The sequence below is a fragment of the Heptranchias perlo genome, chromosome 14, assembly GCF_035084215.1.
Source record: "Heptranchias perlo isolate sHepPer1 chromosome 14, sHepPer1.hap1, whole genome shotgun sequence".
NCBI classification, from domain to species: Eukaryota; Metazoa; Chordata; class Chondrichthyes; order Hexanchiformes; family Hexanchidae; genus Heptranchias; species Heptranchias perlo.
Window position 1 is genome coordinate 24,092,031 of NC_090338.1, and position 18,320 is coordinate 24,110,350.

General features: G+C 44.2%; 1 protein-coding gene across 3 annotated transcripts in view; it reads right to left on the reverse strand.

Moving 5' to 3' along the window:
* Positions 1 to 18,320, reverse strand: part of LOC137332362 (cyclin-I-like) — a 33,970-nt gene that overhangs the window by 12,501 nt on the left and 3,149 nt on the right. For 2 of the 3 annotated variants that reach the window (XM_067996125.1, XM_067996123.1), the window contains exons 2-3: positions 7,523 to 7,679; positions 730 to 867 (exon numbers count right to left, since the gene is read on the reverse strand). In XM_067996125.1, coding sequence (XP_067852226.1) covers positions 730 to 867; positions 7,523 to 7,636 — 252 coding nt within the window. In that variant the 5' untranslated portion in view covers positions 7,637 to 7,679. The remainder of the gene's footprint in view (positions 1 to 729; positions 868 to 7,522; positions 7,680 to 18,320) is intronic. The other variant, XM_067996124.1, reaches the window with a different exon arrangement.

The following is an 18,320-nucleotide window of genomic DNA, read 5'->3' on the forward strand; positions in this document are numbered from 1 at the left end:
CTCAGCTCACCATGCAAGGAACTGTGAGCTCAAGCCTATGCCTTGCCAGTCTGTGGGACAATGCTGCCCCATTCCAAACCTGAACATTTTAATGTTCAATATAAAGAGTGCTTGAAAAATGACAAAATGTTAGGATACTGGCTTGATAAAAACAAAAAGGGATTCCCTTGTGGGATATCGATTGCTGTATATAATGGGATCAGTCTGCAGGTCCACCAGTGAATATTGTGGGGGCATTGCCCCACAGCCCCAACCGATGCTAAATCTTTAATACACTATGGAGTTCGGGGATCTACACTAAGTTCTGGACAGGGTATGGATTCACACTCAATGAAAATCACCCACCGAATGGAGGTAATATTTGTAATGCCTCTTTACAGGTGGTAATATATTTTTTTAAATAATAAACTGTTTGGGTAGGGGCGACCATGCTACATTGAAAATTATCCCCAGATGTAATGGTCTTCAATAGCAAATGGATAGAAAAGTAATAACTAATTGATTTATAACGAATCTGTATACAAGTCCTTCCCATTCTTATCCCTACATCAAAGATGTCCTCTAGAGTGTCCTCAATACTGTGTGGTTTTAGCCTGTGGCTATCACCAGCTGTGTAGCCAGCTTCATACTAACCATTAAGGTTTGACCTTAGAGGCTCAGATAAGAAAGGAAACAATCAAGAAAGAAAGCAATTTGTAAACATTTAAGTATTAGGTAAAGAAATCTTACCTTGACAGATGCTAAGAGTCGGTCAAGGATACTAATGGCAAGAAAAAAGGTCTCGGGGTAGTAGCCGAACTTTGAGCACAATTCCTTGAGCCACAGAACCACATTTTCATGCTGTAATGGGGAGATAGTTGCATCCTGCTGAAAGAAAATGGATAATTATCAAATTAGGAACCACAAGACAGCAAACATAATGGGGTAGAGTTTCCACTTTGGGCACAATTGGCAAATTGTGCACAAATTGCACTTGAAATTGCACTGGTTAGGTCACAGTTTCTGCTAAAATGCATTTGCATAATCACAAACATAAAATCTTCCATGAACCAGCATTAAAAAAATATTCATTATGTATTTAAGAGTGGTAACTTGGTGCAGTTTTATTAATACAGCTGAAAATGGGTTTATCACAAACAATAAGCATTTTTAATAAGTGTGTCTAGTCCTCCACCTGAGTAATCTGATTTAAAAATCACTGAAAATGACTTAAAAACTGAACCATTTACTACTTTCATTAATTTACTAAAACTGACTAGTGTACACTAAATATTTTTTAATATGTAAAAACATTTAAAATGTGCCTGTGCGCCCAAGAAAATGAGTTTAATTTGAAGACCCTCCTTGAGCTGCTGCAAACGGGCGCAATCGTCAGAAACTCTCCAACCTCATTATTTCAATCTGGGGGCGTAGCCAGTGTTGTGGGCAGGGCCAGCTTCAGGCACAATGACTTCTGAACCAGCGTTAAAGATCATGGAAACTCGACTTACACTTAGATGTAATTTACACTTGATCTTCCACGATCTTTTGCTGGTTTGGACGGATTACACTGATAAAACCAGCGCAATCTAGCGGAAACTGTATCCCAATAGGTTTTGTTTTTGGGTCATTTTCTCCCTCTCTCTCAAGAAGGCACTAACACTGGCTGTAATTTATTTTGTAATATGGCACCATGAATGAAACTATGTGATGGTTATTGATTTGAGGCTTGCTGTTGTTGACCACAGTTCTCTACAGGCTATGGCCAATGTCAGTTTGCCATCCAAAAATTTTGTCCAGATACGAAACTGCCAAGTAGAAACCACAAGCAATGTGCAAGAGGACTTGGCTGAATATTTGCAGTCCTGCCTCCAGACAGACATCAACCTACTACAGGGTGAGGCCTGCTAGCATAGGGACCACAGCCAGCGTTGCTGGTGGTGCTGCCAGGCACAAAACCTACCATCCAGCGTAACCTAGCAACTGGGACGCAGGCTGTTCTGTCCCGATCTCCTCAGAACAAACTTTTACACAACCGTCCTTTAGAAATTGGAATTATAAAAAGCTGCTATAAACTGGAGCGCATCTCTTCCTTTGGGATCTGTCTTCCCTGTCAGCTGTTACTTTTAAAAGATTTTGATTTTTCTATTATAATAGAAATCGATTTCAGTCTAATCCTACATCTGCCATCAGTAGAAGCACTTTTGGAAACGACCAAGTAATTGGCATTTTATTTAAGGTGTCATGATGACAAAAGTGGGGCATGGGTTTTGTCTATCCCCAAATATAAAAAGTTTGCCAAACACTTATCCATGAAACAGGCTGGCCCAGAATCCTCAGTAATAACATAGGTCTAAAATCATTTCTCTGGTTATATAAAAATAGTCAACAAAAATAGACCACACAATTCCCTATAGATAGGTAATGTTAGATGAATTGAAACTTAAATCTTTCTTTAAAGAGGCACTTTCATAATGGAGGCTAGCAGGAACAGCCAGGAATTATTACTGTCACAGTGGCAATCCTGTCCAGAGTTTCCTGTCCTTATTTTAGCCACATTTTTGGTTGTGCTAAATCTAGGTTTTATTGGTGCTTTCTATTTTTCTTCCACTAAAGTGTAAAATAGAATGCAAAAAAACAATGTAGAGATTTGTTACTCCGGTAATTTTTGACAGAATGAAGACATTCTCATCACCAATATTTTAATGATAAAATAACAGTTACGTTATAAAAGCATTATCATGAATTTAGCAAACTTCCCAAATGAGTCGGAGCAGGTGGAAGTGGCAAGGATGGTCCAGGGAAGAGCTCATTGGAGGGCCAGCTCATGTCATAGCTCTGCTGAAGGAGACAGAGATGCAGGCCTAGTCTTTTAAAAGATAGTTTATTTCTGTGCACCAGCAATTGCTGAATACACTGGCCTATCTGCCAGAACATGTCGGATAATGTGGCAGAGTCCACTGTCAACCTATCTGGGGAGATCGGCATAACCCCCATAGATATGGAGTAAACAGCTGAAAATGACCGTTTACAATGTTTCTCTGGAGGTTCCCCTGGTCTCTCACCTAAGTTAAAGTGCAAAATTGGAAGTACACTTGCAGGATTATCAGGCCGTTGATGTTTTTTTCCTGCCAATGTTTAACACCAAATAGATTGCGCTCTAAAAAAGGAAACATCTTGGCTTTAAACATGGGTAAAATTAAAGAATGTTGTGGAAATTGGACCACTTGATCTTGAACAAACTTTACCCTGTTATAGTGAGCTGGATGGAGGTGGCCATTCACTGCTAACACAAGTAACAATACTGCAGTTCTCTTCCCACATTCTCGGATGTTCTGGATTACTGTACACACTGGGTAAGAGCTGAGGCTAGTAAAATGCATCATATGGAGATTTTGTATGTAAAGAACACACACACCATTTGCACAGGAAATGGAAGTCATCGATTGAGCTGACTTTCAAAATTCTACACAAATGAGGGCTAATTCTAAACTTGGTCTGCCAGGTGGGAATAAGACCATAAGAGATAGGAGCAGGAGTAGACCATTTGGCCCCTCGAGCCAAATGGTCTACTCCATTTAGTGAGATCATGGCTGATCTGATTTTTGCCTCAACTCCACTTTCCCGCCTTTTCCCCATATCCTTTGACTCCATTGCTGATCAAAAATTTGTCTAACTCAGCCTTGAACGTATTCAATGACTCAGCCACCGCAGCTTTTTGGGGTAAAGAATTCCAAAGGTTCACAACCCTCTGGGAGAAGAAATTCCTCCTCATTTCCATCTTAAATGGGCGACCCCTTATTCTGAGGCTGTGCCCCCTAGTTTTAGATTCCCCCATGAGGGGTAACATCCTCTCAGCATCTACCCTATCAAGTCCCCTCAGAATCTTACATGTTTCAATCAAATCCCCTCTCATTCTTCTTAACTCCAATGAGTACAGACCCAACCTGTTCAATCTTTCCTCATAAGACAACCCTTCCATACCCAGAATCAACCTAGTGAACCTTCTCTGAACTGCCTCCAATGCAAGTATATCCTTCCTTAAATAGGGCGGTCATGACCTGAATTACGAGTGCAGCACTTACCAAGCAAAATGCAACTTTTTAACATCACAACAAGCCTTTTCTGCTTTGGTAGATGATTTAATGAGGGATCCTTTCCATCATTGTCAGATCTAAGACTGATTTAGAAATCAACCTTTAATGTCCATTTCTCAGAAAGAAAAGACTTGCGTTTTTATAGCGCCTTTTTTTTGTTCTTATGTTCTTTCACGACCTCAGGACATCCCAACATGCAGCAAGGGCACAAAATGTACTCTGGGTGGGGGACTTCAATGTCAATCACCAAGAGTGGCTCGGTAGCACCACTACTGACCGAGCTGGCCGAGTCCTGAAGGACATAGCTGCTAGACTGGGCCTGCGGCAGGTGGTGAGCGAACCAACACGAGGGAAAAACTTACTTGACCTCGTCCTCACCAATCTGCCTGTCGCAAATGCATCTGTGCATGACAGTATTGGTAGGAGTGACCACCGCACAGTCCTCGTGGAGATGAAGTCCCGTCTTCGCACTGAGGACACCATCCAACGTGTTGTGTGGCACTACCACCGTGCTAAATGGGATAGATTCAGAATGGATCTAGCAGCTCAAAAGTGGGCATCCATGAGGCGCTGTGGGCCATCAGCAGCAGCAGAATTGTATTCCAGCACAATCTGTAACCTCATGGCCCGGCATATTCCTCACTCTACCATTACCAACAAGCCAGGGGATCAACCCTGGTTCAATGAGGAGTGTAGAAGAGCATGCCAGGAGCAGCACCAGGTGTACCTAAAAATGAGGTGCCAACCTGGTGAAGCTACAACTCAGGACGACAGGCATGCTAAACAGCGGAAGCAACATGCTATAGACAGAGCTAAGCGATTCCACAACCAACGGATCAGATCAAAGCTCTGCAGTCCTGCCACATCCAGTCGTGAATGGTGGTGGACAATTAAACAACTAACGGGAGGAGGTGGCTCTGCAAACATCCCCATTCTCAATGATGGCGGAATCCAGCACGTAAGTGCAAAAGACAAGGCTGAAGCGTTTGCAACCATCTTCAGCCAGAAGTGCCGAGTGGATGATCCATCTCCTCCCGATATCCCCACCGTCATGGAAGCCAGTCTTCGGCCAATTCGATTCACTCCACATGATATCAAGAAACGGCTGAGTGCACTGGATACAGCAAAGGCTATGGGCCCCGACAACATCCCAGCTGTAGTGCTGAAGATTTGTGCTCCAGAACTAGCTGCGCCTCTAGCCAAGCTGTTCCAGTGCAGCTACAACATTGGCATCTACCCGACAATGTGGAAAATTGCCCAGGTATGTCCTGTCTACAAAAAGCAGGACAAATCCAATCCGGCCAATTACCGTCCCATCAGTCTACTCTCAATCATCAGCAAAGTGATGGAAGGTGTCGTCGACAGTGCTATCAAGCGGCACTTACTCACCAATAACCTGCTCACCGATGCTCAGTTTGGGTTCCGCCAGGACCACTCGGCTCCAGACCTCATTACAGCCTTGGTCCAAACATGGACAAAAGAGCTGAATTCCAGAGGTGAGGTGAGAGTGACTGCCCTTGACATCAAGGCAGCATTTGACCGAGTGTGGCACCAAGGAGCCCTAGTAAAATTGAAGTCAATGGGAATCAGGGGGAAAACTCTCCAGTGGCTGGAGTCATACCTAGCACAAAGGAAGATGGTAGTGGTTGTTGGTGGCCAATCATCTCAGCCCCAGGGCATTGCTGCAGGAGTTCCTCAGGGCAGTGTCCTAGGCCCAACCATCTTCAGCTGCTTCATCAATGACCTTCCCTCCATCATAAGGTCAGAAATGGGGATGTTCGCTGATGACTGCACAGTGTTCAGTTCCATTCGCAACCCCTCAGATAATGAAGCAGTCCGAGCCCGCATGCAGCAAGACCTGGACAACATCCAGGCTTGGGCTCATAAGTGGCAAGTAACATTCGCGCCAGACAAGTGCCAGGCAATGACCATCTCCAACAAGAGAGAGTCTAACCACCTCCCCTTGACATTCAACGGCATTACCATCACCGAATCTCCCACCATCAACATCCTGGGGGTCACCGTTGAACAGAAACTTAACTGGACCAGCCATATAAATACTGTGGCTACGAGAGCAGGTCAGAGGCTGGGTATTCTGCGGCGAGTGACTCACCTCCTGACTCCCCAAAGCCTTTCCACCATCTACAAGGCACAAGTCAGGAGTGTGATGGAATACTCTCCACTTGCCTGGATGAGTGCAGCTCCAACAACACTCAAGAAGCTCGACACCATCAAAGATAAAGCAGCCCGCTTGATTGGCACCCCACCCACCACCCTAAACATTCACTCCCTTCACCACCGGCGCACTGTGGCTGCAGTGTGTACCATCCACAGGATGCACTGCATGAACTCGCCAAGGCTTCTTCGACAGCACCTCCCAAACCCGCGACTTCTACCACCTAGAAGGACAAGAGCAGCAGGCGCATGGGAACAACACCACCTGCACGTTCCCCTCCAAGTCACACACCATCCCGACTTGGAAATATATCGCCGTTCCTTCATTGTCGCTGGGTCAAAATCCTGGAACTCCCTTCCTAACAGCACTGTGGGAGAACCGTCACCACACGGACTGCAGCGGTTCAAGAAGGCGGCTCACCACCACCTTATCGAGGGCAATTAGGGATGGGCAATAAATGCCGGCCTCGCCAGCGACGCCCACATCCCGTGAACGAATTTTAAAAAAGATTACAGCCAATTAAGTACTTTTTTGAAATGTAGTCACTGTTGTAAGAAATACTACAGCCAATTTGCGCACAGCAAGCTCCCACTAACAGCAATGTGATACTGACCAGATAATCTGTTTTAGTGATGTTGGTTGAGGGACAAATAGTGGCCAGGACACCGGGGAGAATTTTTCGAAATAGTGCAGTGGGATCTTTTCCGACCTGAGAGGGTAGACCAAATCTCAAAAGACCCAATATTAGATTAATTGAGTCTTATGCCCCATTTAAATGGCAGGATTTCCTCAAATTGAGGCAGCGTGTAAATCAACCAACATTCCTCCCATTGGAAGCTATGAAATGCTCCTCAGCAGGAGTTTTCTTGCCACCAATCAAGTCAGATCTGTCATCAAATGGGTTGGCCACAAATGGGTTGACTTCTCAGCCCACACTTACAAGCACTTGACCACATTTCAGTGTAGGAAATTGTGATTTCAATGAGACATCCCCTAAATATGCTACATCCTGATGAAAACCTTACCCGTGTCAAATTGAGAAGACACCATGAAAAGACTATACTTGATGGAGAAAAATGGCCATGTGATATAGGAGCTGTAAATTATAATGTACGGCTGTGGTGAGAGGAGCAGAATAACAGAAAAATAATTTACATATTGTAATACAAAACAGCTTACAGGAAATATAGGTGACAAAGGGGCTTGGATATATTATCCTTGCCATAGAGGTAAGATGATGGATGCTAAAATACTGCAAACTGCACTTTACCTGACTGCGGAAAGTCTTGAAAAGAGGCACTTTCCATAACTTGGCCTCCTTAGAGAGTGCTTCATCAAGGAGGAAAGCAAGCCTCTGGCCATCCAAGGACCCTGGACATTTCATGGCACTTCCAAGGCAAGCCAGTTTGCCAGGCAGGCACAGCTACCTAGGAACAGACAGATTTGCTTTAAAACACTTTGTAGAAGTAAGATAAATTTGTATAACAGAGAGACCAACTGTAAGAGTGAGTTGTCAATTTACATAGGCCTAAGACTCCTACAGATTATGAGCTCTTGACGTGCAGCTAAGCAATCTAAGGATCTCACAGATCCAGAAAGGATGACTGGAACAGGGAAGGAGGCTCTAAAACTGTTCAGAATTGGTTTTCGTTTGCTTTTCAGACGCAACTAATTCTTCAGGATAGGAGGTTTTGAAAACATCTTAGTCACAGTGCTGAAGTACCACCAGAAATGCAATTAAATGCAACTTCTTTCTTTCTTAATCAGGATATGGCCACTATTTCCAAAGAGTTATCCTACCTTCAGGTCACTTACTTGTCTTACTTTGTTGCCGAGAACGACTCCCACATGTATTTATTTTTTAAAACTCTATAATATATTTTTGACCAACAGGTTGATTTCGAAAATATGCTTGCTGATAATTGCTCTTGCAGTTAAGGACACCAGTTTCATACCTGAGATGAGGGTTATGTGGTGTAATGGTTCATTGACTATCCAGGCTCTAACATCCCTGCTGCTCCGTGAGATAAATGCAATTTCTCAGCCATTGATAGTAATTCACTGAATCCAATGTCCTTTTTGGCATATTGAATTATCTAGACTCAGTCAGTGCTCCTGGGCTTTGAGTTGACAAAAATTGCCCCCAATTACTGCTTTCAATCTTAAAGCAATTTGGAGTTGGTGAGTTCAATTAGCAATTAGCGACTACATCATGTGTTTCATTCCTGCATCCTACGTGCTTGGAGACATGACTATCACCCTTTTTCCATTCTCACCCCCATGGCAAACTTACACCCTGTACCACAGTAGTATAAACACGATGGTTTTCGAGTACAACAGGCACAAGAATGTCAGATTCAAAAGTAATCCAATATCCTTTTTAATACAAATACAGTTTGGGAGACTAACAAGCCAGGGGATCAACCCTGGTTCAATGAGGAGTGTAGAAAAGCATGCCAGGAGCTGAACCAGGCGTACCTAAAAATGAGGTACCAACCTTGTGAAGTTACAACTCAGGACTACATGCATGCTGAACAGCAGAAGCAACATGCAACAGACAGAGCTAAGCGATTTCACAACCAACAGATCAGATCAAAGCTCTGCAGTCCGGCCACATCCAGTCGTGAATGGTGGTGGACAATTAAACAACTAACGGGAGGAGGAGGCTCTGCAAACATCCCCATCCTCAATGATGGCAGAGTCCAGCATGTGAGTGCAAAAGACAAGGGTGAAGCGTTTGCAACCATCTTCAGCCAGAAGTGCCAAGTGGATGATCCATCTCGGCCTCCTCCCGATATCCCCACCATCACAGAAGCCAGTCTTCAGCCAATTCGATTCACTCCACGTGATATCAAGAAATGGCTGAGTGCACTGGATACAGCAAAGGCTATGGGCCCCGACAACATCCCAGCTGTAGTGCTGAGATCTTGTGCTCCAGAACTAGCTCAGCCTCTAGCCAAACTGTTCCAGTACAGCTACAACACTGGCATCTACCTGACAATGTGAAAAATTGCCCAGGTATGTCCGGTCCACAAAAAGCAGGACAAATCCAATTACCGCCCCATCAGTCTACTCTCAATCATCAGCAAAGTGATGGAAGGTGTCGTCAACAGTGCTATCAAGCGGCACTTACTCACCAACAACCTGCTCACCGATGCTCAGTTTGGGTTCCACCAGGATCACTCGGCTCCAGACCTCATTACAGCCTTGGTCCAAACATGAACGAAACAGCTGAATTCCAGAGGTGAGATGAGAGTGACTGTCCTCGACATCAAGGCAGCATTTGACTGAGTGTGGCACCAAGGAGCCCTAGTAAAATTGAAGTCAATGGGAATCAGGGGGAAAACTCTCCAGTGGCTGGAGTCATACCTAGCACAAAGGAAGATGGTAGTGGTTGTTGGTGGCCAATCATCTCAGCCCCAGGACATTGCTGCAGGAGTTCCTCAAGGCAGTGTCCTAGGCCCAACCATCTTCAGCTGCTTCATCAATGACCTTCCCTCCATCATAAGGTCAGAAATGGGGATGTTCGCTGATGATTGCAGTGTTCAGTTCCTTTCACAACCCCTCAGATAATGAAGCAGTCCGAGCCCGCATGCAGCAAGACCTGGACAACATCCAGGCTTGGGCTCATAAGTGGCAAGTAACATTTGCGCCAGACAAGTGCCAGGCAATGACCATCTCCAACAAGAGAGAGTCTAACCACCTCCCCTTGACATTCAACGGCACTACCATCGCCGAATCCCCCACCATCAACATCCTGGGGGTCACCACTGACCAGAAACTTAACTGGACCAGCCATATAAATGCTGTGGCTACAAGAGCAGGTCAGAGGTTGGGTATTCTGCAACGAGTGACTCACCTCCTGACTCCCCAAAGCCTTTCCACCATCTACAAGGCACAAGTCAGGAGTGTGATGGAGTACTCTCCCCTTGCCTGGATGAGTGCAGCTCCAACAACACTCAAGAAGCTCGTCACCATCCAGGACAAAGCAGCCCACTTGATTGGCATCCCATCCACCACCCTAAACATTCACTCCCTTCACCACTGGTGCACAATGGCTACAGTGTGTACCATCCACAGGATGCAGTGCAGCAACTCGCCAAGGCTTCTTCAACAGCACCTCCCAAACCCGCGACTTCTACCACCTAGAAGGACAAGAGCAGCAGGTACATGGGAACAACACCACCTGCACGTTCCCCTCCAAGTCACACACCATCCCGACTTGGAAATATATCGCTTTCCTTCATCGTCGCTGGGTCAAAATCCTGGAACTCCCTTCCTAACAGCACTGTGGGAGAACCTTCACCACATGGACTGCAGCGGTTCAAGAAGGCGGCTCACCACCACCTTCTCAAGGGCAATTAGGGATGGGCAATAAATGCCGGCCTTGCCAGCGACGCCCACATCCCATGAACGAATAAAAAAAATCACTCCAATTTTTTAGGTTTCAAAAAACTATTTTAAACACTTATCTTTTAGGGAATTTCCACGATGAAGATTCTCTCTATAACTAATTGAGAGCTCAGCTGTTCAACTGGAAGGCTATAGAGCTGACTATCACAGCATTCATCCTGCCTAATGAGTGGGGGAATTTGATTAACGAGTTAAACCAGCCAGTTCGTCTATAGAAATACATTAGTAGAAATTGATTCCAAGTAAGTAATTCCAAATAAAATGGATGTCCTGCCAATTGATGCCCCATTTAAGTGGCTTATACTATATCTTAAAATGTCTTCCTGCACAAAACAATATGACATAAGGAAAGTTTTCTGATTCAATAAGCTATCAAGGGGCTGCTTGATTCTTAAAGATACAAGTACATTTTTCATGAAACATCATGTAACACTACTCTTTTTGCCATCTCTTTCACCAGCCAATGCCCTTAATGCAATCAGCGGATGTATTTATTACCTCACGAGCTACGCAACTCCTGAAGAATCTTACATCACATAAGCCATTATCACTTAGCAAATCAGTTGTGGTTAGGAAATTTCCCCAGAGCTATTTCATCATTTCACTTTAAGCATGAATAAAGCCACATCAAAAAATGATTAATTATGGTTTAAATGAAAAGAAAATTGTGAAGGAACAGAATCCTTTAATTTGATTCCACATAAAAACAAAAGTGGGAAGACGTGGTCAAATTGATTGTTGGCCACCTCACATAAAGACACATTCTGTTAAAATGAGAATCAGAAAATCTAAATACTGTGTGCATGCTCATGCATGGGAAAAATGTGTTTGGCGTCTTGAGGGTTATATATGACGATGAGATACGTTCTCCCACTATTATTGTCTTCAGTTCTGTGTGGAGACTCTTTTGGGACTTTGCAGCTCACTGCCTTGAGCCTTCTGACTGCGGTTCGTCAAAGGCTCAAAACGGGGTATTCAAACAGTCTGGGAGAATTTTCACAGCATATTAAAGACAAGAATAAGCTGGAAACCTATTAATTATTTGTACGGCCATTGTTTGCAGTTTTCGCAGGAAAATGGTCAGAACCACACAATAGGGTCTCCAATACAAAAATCCCAGAATTACTTGTAATAAAAAATAGAATTTGCCTTATTCATTCAGTCATCATAAATCAGTAGCTCTGATTATATGACAGGCTACTTTTAAACAAACAAGGGAATCATAACAATAATGTAGTAAAGAGAATGTCCAAGGGCTTCTGGTATAGAACCATAATACTCTGCACATAAAGGAAGCTTTTAGACATACAGGGCTGCATTCTCCTTCCTACTGGTAAGTTAGTGATGGAGTGGGACTTCCTTCCGCTCATATGATCCCACCACTAGTCCTCTCAAACTTCCCTGACTGGCCCTCATTAGTTACACGGGGCAGTCGGAAATGAGGGACCAATATCAGATTGGTAAAGGCAGGGCAAGGGGGAAGCACATGTCCTTTCAGCTTGATGTAGATTGTTGCAGTATAGAATGGCTGTGCACTTAACTGCTATTTCTTCAAGGAATCCTGTAAGTATTTACACAGCTAAACAAGCTTCTGCGTTTTTGAAATCCTAGGGGGATAACTTTGAAGACGAGGCCAGCTGCTCAAACAAACAGCCAGGCTCATCAAGATCCACAACTCTTGTCAATCCTCACCACTCCATCACGGCATCTTACCTTCCCTGGTGCTAAATCAGATATAGCCACTGGGGAGGAAGCAGTTAGTGAATCAGAGGGTTTTGACTGAGGACGGGCAAGCAGAAAGATTAGGAAGCAGAGGGGGAGGGAGTGTGCTATTCCACCATGGAGAGTGGAGAAACAACCGTATTTGGCTGACGAACCTGGGGACCCAGATCTCAGGGGCTCAGTCTCCAAAATAGGAATGATTCAGGAGGTCTTGTGTGCAGGCAGTGGAAACAGTTTCCACGAATATGGTTCAAATTATGGAAAAGTGGGATGAGTCCACTAAACACATCTGCAACACATTGCATTCTCCTCCTACTGGTAAGTTAGTGATAGGGTGGGATTTCTTCTGCTCATATGATCCCACCACTAATCCTCTCAAGCTTCCCTGACTGGCCCTCATTAGTTACTTGGGGCAGTCAGAAATGAGGGGCCAATATCAGATTGGTAAAGGCAGGGCAAAGGGGAAGCACAGGTCCTTTCAAGGTCAAGGATCAAGGATGTCACTGAGCGGCTGAAGAACATTCTGAAGGGGGACAGTGAACAGCTCAGGGGTCGTGGTACATATCGGTACCAACGACATAGGTAGAAAGAGGGATGAGGTCCTGCAGGCAGATTCTAGGGAGCCAGGAAAGAGATTAATAAGCAGGACCTCAAAGGAAGTAATCTCCGGATTACTCCCGGTGCCACGCGCTAGTGAGTATAGAAATAGGAGGATAGAGCAGATGAATGTGTGGCTGGAGAGATGGTGCAGGAGGGAGGGCTTTAGATTCCTGGGGCATTGGGACCAGTTCTGGGGGAGGTGGAACCTGTAAAGGCCGGACGGGTCGCACCTCAACAGAGCCGGGACCAATGTCCTCGCGGGGAGGTTCACTGGTGCTGTGGGGGAGGGTTTAAATTAATGTGGCAGGGGATGGGCAACAGGATATAGCATTGGAAAGGAGAAACAAGATGCACAAAGGATTGGGAGAGACAGATAGCACTTGAGTAAGAATAAGTATGGTATTGGTGGGATCAGACTAAGAGAATACAAGAAGGTCTAAGATAGGTTTACAGTGCATGTATGTAAACGCATGAAGCATGGTATATAAGGTTGGTGAGCTGCAGACGCAAATAGCCACAAGGGAATATGATGTTGTGGCGATAACGGACACCTGGCTCAAAAAAGGGCAGGATTGGGTACTAAATATTCCTGGATACAAGGTGTTCAGAAAAGATAGGGAAGGAAAGGAAGGAATGGGGGGTTGGTGGCAGTATTGATTAAGGAGAATATTATAGTGCTGGAGAGAGAGGATGTCCTGGAGAGGTCAAGGACAAATCTATTTGGTTAGAGTTAAAAAAACAATAGAGGTGCCATTACACTACTGGGTGTATTCTATAGGCCACCAACCAGTGGGAAGGAAATTACAGAGAGGTGCAAGAGCCATAGAGTAGTGATAATGGGGGATTTTGATTATTCTAATATAGATAGGGATAGTAATAGTGTAAAGGAGAACTTTCTTGATCAGTATGTTTCCAGCCCAAAGAGGAAGGAGGCATTGCTGGATCTGGTTCTGGGGAACGAGGTGGGTGAAGTGGAGCAAGTGTCATAGAATCATTGAAAAGGGGAGTCAGTAGGGGAACATTTAAGGAACAGCGATCATAGTATCATAAGGTTTAGATTAGCAATGGAAAAGGACAAGGAGTAATCTAGAGTAAAAATACTTAATTGGAGGAGGACCAATTTCACCTCGTTGAGAACAGATCTGGCCCGGGTAAATTAGAATCAAAGACTGGCAGGCAAAACTGTAATCGAACAATGGGTGGCCTTTAAACAGGAGATGGTTCGGGTACAGTCAAGGTACATTCCTACGAGGGGGAAAGGTAGGGCAACTAAAGCCAGAGTTCCCTGGATGATGAAAGAGATAGACAGTAAGATGAAGCAGAAAAAGGAGTCATATGACAGATGTCAGGTTGATAATACAAGTGAGAATCAGGCTGAATACAGAAAGTTCAGAGGGGAAGTGAAAAAGGAAATAAGAGGGGCAAAAAGAGAGTATGAGAATAGACTGGCAACCAACATAAAAGGGAATCCAAAAGTCTCCAAAGGCATATAAATATAAACAGCTAGTAAGAGGAGGGGTGGGGCTGATTAGGGACCAAAAAGGAGACCTATGCATGGAGGCAGAGGGCATGGCTGAGGTACTAAAATGAGTACTTAGCATCTGTCTTTACCAAGAAAGAAGATGTTGCCAAAGTCACAGTAAAAGAGCAGATAGTTGAGATAGTGAATGGGCTAAAAATTGATAAAGAGGAGGTACTAGAAAGGCTGGCTGTAATTAAAGTAGATATGTCACAAGGTCCGGATGGGATGCATCCTAAGTTGCTGATGGAAGTAAGGGTAGAAATTGTGGAGGTGCTGGCCATAATCTTCCAATCTTCCTTGGATACGGGGGTGGTGCCAGAGGACTGGAGAATTGCAAATGTTACACCCTCGTTCAAAAAAGGGTGTAAGGATAAACCCAGCAACTACAGGCCAGTCAGTTTAACCTCGGTGGTGGGGAAACTTTTAGAAACGATAATCCGGTTCAAAATTAACAGTCACTTGGACAAGCGTGGATTAATTAAGGAAAGCCAGTATGGATTTGTTAAAGGTAAATTGTGTTTAACTAACTTGATTGAGTTTTTTGATGAGGTAAGAGAGAGTTGATGAGGGCAATGCGGTATATATGGACTTCCAAAAGACGTTTGATAAAATGCCACATAATAGACTTGTCAGCAAAGTTGAAGCCCATGGAATAAAAGGGACAGTGGCAGCATGGATACGAAATTGGCTAAGTGACAGGAAACAGAATAACGATGAACGGGTTGTTTTTCCAGACTGGAGGGAGGTGTACAGTGGTGTTCCCTGGGGGTCGGTACTAGGACCACTGCTTTTCTTGATATATATTGACTTGGACTTGGGTATACAGGACACAAATTCAAAATTTGCAGATAGCACAAAACTTGGAAGTGTAGTGAACAGTGAGAAAGATAGTGATAGACTTCAAGAGGACATAGACAGGCTGGTGGAATAGGCGGACATGTGGCAGATGAAATTTAACACAGAGAACTGCGAAGTGATACATTTTGGTAGGAAGAATGAGGACAGGCAATATAAACTAAAGGGTATAATTCTAAAGGGGGTGCAGGAACAGAGAGACCTGGGGGTATATGTGCACAAATCGGTGAAAGTGGCAGGGCAGGTTGAAAAAGTGGTTAAAAAAGCATACGGGATCCTGGGCTTTATAAGTAGAGGCATAGAGTACAAAAGCAAGGAAGTTAAGATGAACCTTTATAAAACACTGGTTCGGCCACCACTGGAATATTGTGTCCAATTCTGGGCACCACACTTTAGGAAGGATATGAAGGCCTTAGAGAGGGTACAGAAAAGATTTACTAGAATGGTTCCAGGGATGAGGGACTTCAGTTACGTGGATAGACTGGAGAAGCTTGGGTTGTTCTCCTTAGAGCAGAAACGGTTGAGAGGAGATTTGATAGAGGTGTTCAAAATCATGAAGGGTCTAGACAGAGTAGATAGAGAGAAACTGTTCCCATTGGCAGAATGGTTGAGAACAAAGGACACAGATTTAAGGTAATTGGCAAAAGAGCCAAAGGCAGCATGAGGAAAAACTTTTTTACACAGCCAGTGGTTATGATCTGGAATGGACCGCCTGAAAGGGTCGCAGAGGAGGATTTAATCGTGGCTTTCAAAAGGGAACTAGATAAGTGCTTGAAGGAAAAAAATTGCAGGGCTACGGGGAAAGGGCAGGGGAGTGGGACTAGCTGGATTGCTCCTGCAGAGAGCTGGTACGGGCTCAACGGGCCATATAGCCTCCTTCTGTGCTGTAACCATTCTATGATTCTAAGTTTCTCATGACATGCAGAACATCTGGAGAGAATGAGAGTCCATGAGATTTCTGCAGCAACAAGTGCCAAGAGGAGTTTTTAAAAGGTCATTGGTGGCTCCCAGAACGACAGCTACCACTGTTCCAATAGATGGTTTGAGGGTCAGCCTAAACACTTTCATAGGGCTTCTAAGACTTGATTGGGACTGTGCAATACGTAATGACACTGACCAGTAACACTCCTGAGTCTGTGCCCTGCAAAGAATGGTAACCGAAGTTGCTGACTCTCGTGATGGTGACAATTCGCCTCTCCAATGTCAGCACCTGAGGAAACTTCTGTTGCTACATGACTGTGAGAAAGGCCACCTGAGGCTGCCTGGAAGGAACCAATGGCAAAAAAATTCAAGGCAGTGGTCATTTTCATTGCTACAGACAATACTGTTCTACTAGCAGAAGTGGGCATAACTCCCAAAAGCCTCTGGGGGAGGGAGCAGGTTGAAGTGCAGACTTTGGAAGCACTGACAAGCAGACAAATCTGAACAAGACCTTCTAGGTCTGTAAACCCTTTGTAGTGGATATTGACATGTAGGAAATGGAGAACTTCTGTCTTGTCTCACTCTAAGTGCCCCAATCTAGTCTCTTGTATCTCCTCATCCTCCTTCTCTTCAAAGTACAGGAATAGACTGATTCCAACTGGAAAATCCATTTCCCCAGTCCAGAAATTTACTTACTTAAGAGCTCACCAAAACTGTTACGAAGTTTCCAGAGAAGTTCTAAAGCAAGAGCCAACCAAAAATCATTTCTGCAAGTCAGAAAATCTATAATGGCTTCCCCCATCCACCTTAGGGATACCTGTGTTTCTTATACGACCACCTATATAGTGGCGATGTTTTCAGAGGTCTGGTTTGGGGCGGTAAATGGAGGAAATAGAACAAAGGCCTGGCCCATGCCCACTTGCCCCTATGCACAAAGGCCAAGGCCATTCTCACATGCCCCTATTTACATGCAGCAGGGATGGCGGGTACTGCAGATTGGTGGCTTTTAAGGAGGAGAATTTTGGTTCAACTTTTTTGGGGTGGTATTGCAGCAGTAGACTATACTGCCCTATTCTGCTTCATTTTAGCACCCAACGGTACATGAGCAGTGGTGTTCATTTAGGGAGTTATTTTACAACTTTCAAAATAAATATATTCCACTGAGGAAAAAAGGGTGTAAAAGAAATGACAGCCACCCGTGGCTAAGTAAAGAAATCAAGGATAGTATCCGACTAAAAACAAGGACATATAAGGTAGCCAAACTTAGTGGGAGGATAGAAGATTGGGAATTCTTCAAAAGACAGCAAAAAGTAACTAAAGGATTGATTAAGAAAGGGAAGTTAGATTATGAAAAGAAATTAGCAAAAAATATAAAAACAGATAGCAAGAGTTTCTATAGTTATATAAAAAGAAAAAGGGTGGCTAAGGCAAACATAGGTCCCTTAGAGGATGAGACCGGGAAATTAATGGTGGGAAACATGGAGATGGCAAAAATGCTGAACAAATATTTTGTTTCAGTCTTTACAGTAGAGGACACTAAGAATATCCCAACACTGGACAAACAGGGGACTCTCGGGGGGGAGGAGCTAAATACGATTAAAATCACTCAGGAGATGGTACTCAGTAAAATAATGGGACTCAAGGCGGATAAATCCCCTGGACCTGATGGCTTCCATCCTAGGGTCTTGAGGGAAGTGGCAGTAGGGATTGTGGATGCTTTGGTGATAGTTTTCCAAAATTCCCTGGACTCAGGAGAGGTCCCGGCAGATTGGAAAACTGCTAATGTAACACCGTTATTTAAAAAGGGTAGTAGGCAGAAGGCTGGAAATTATAGGCCAGTTAGCTTAACATCTGTGGTGGGTAAAATTCTGGAGTCTATTATTAAGGAGACAGTAACGGAACATTTAGATAAGCATAATTTAATAGGACAAAGTCAGCATGGCTTTATGAAGGGGAAGTCATGTCTGACAAATTTGCTTGAGTTCTTCGAGGATATAACGTATAGGGTGGATAAAGGGGAACCAGTGGACATAGT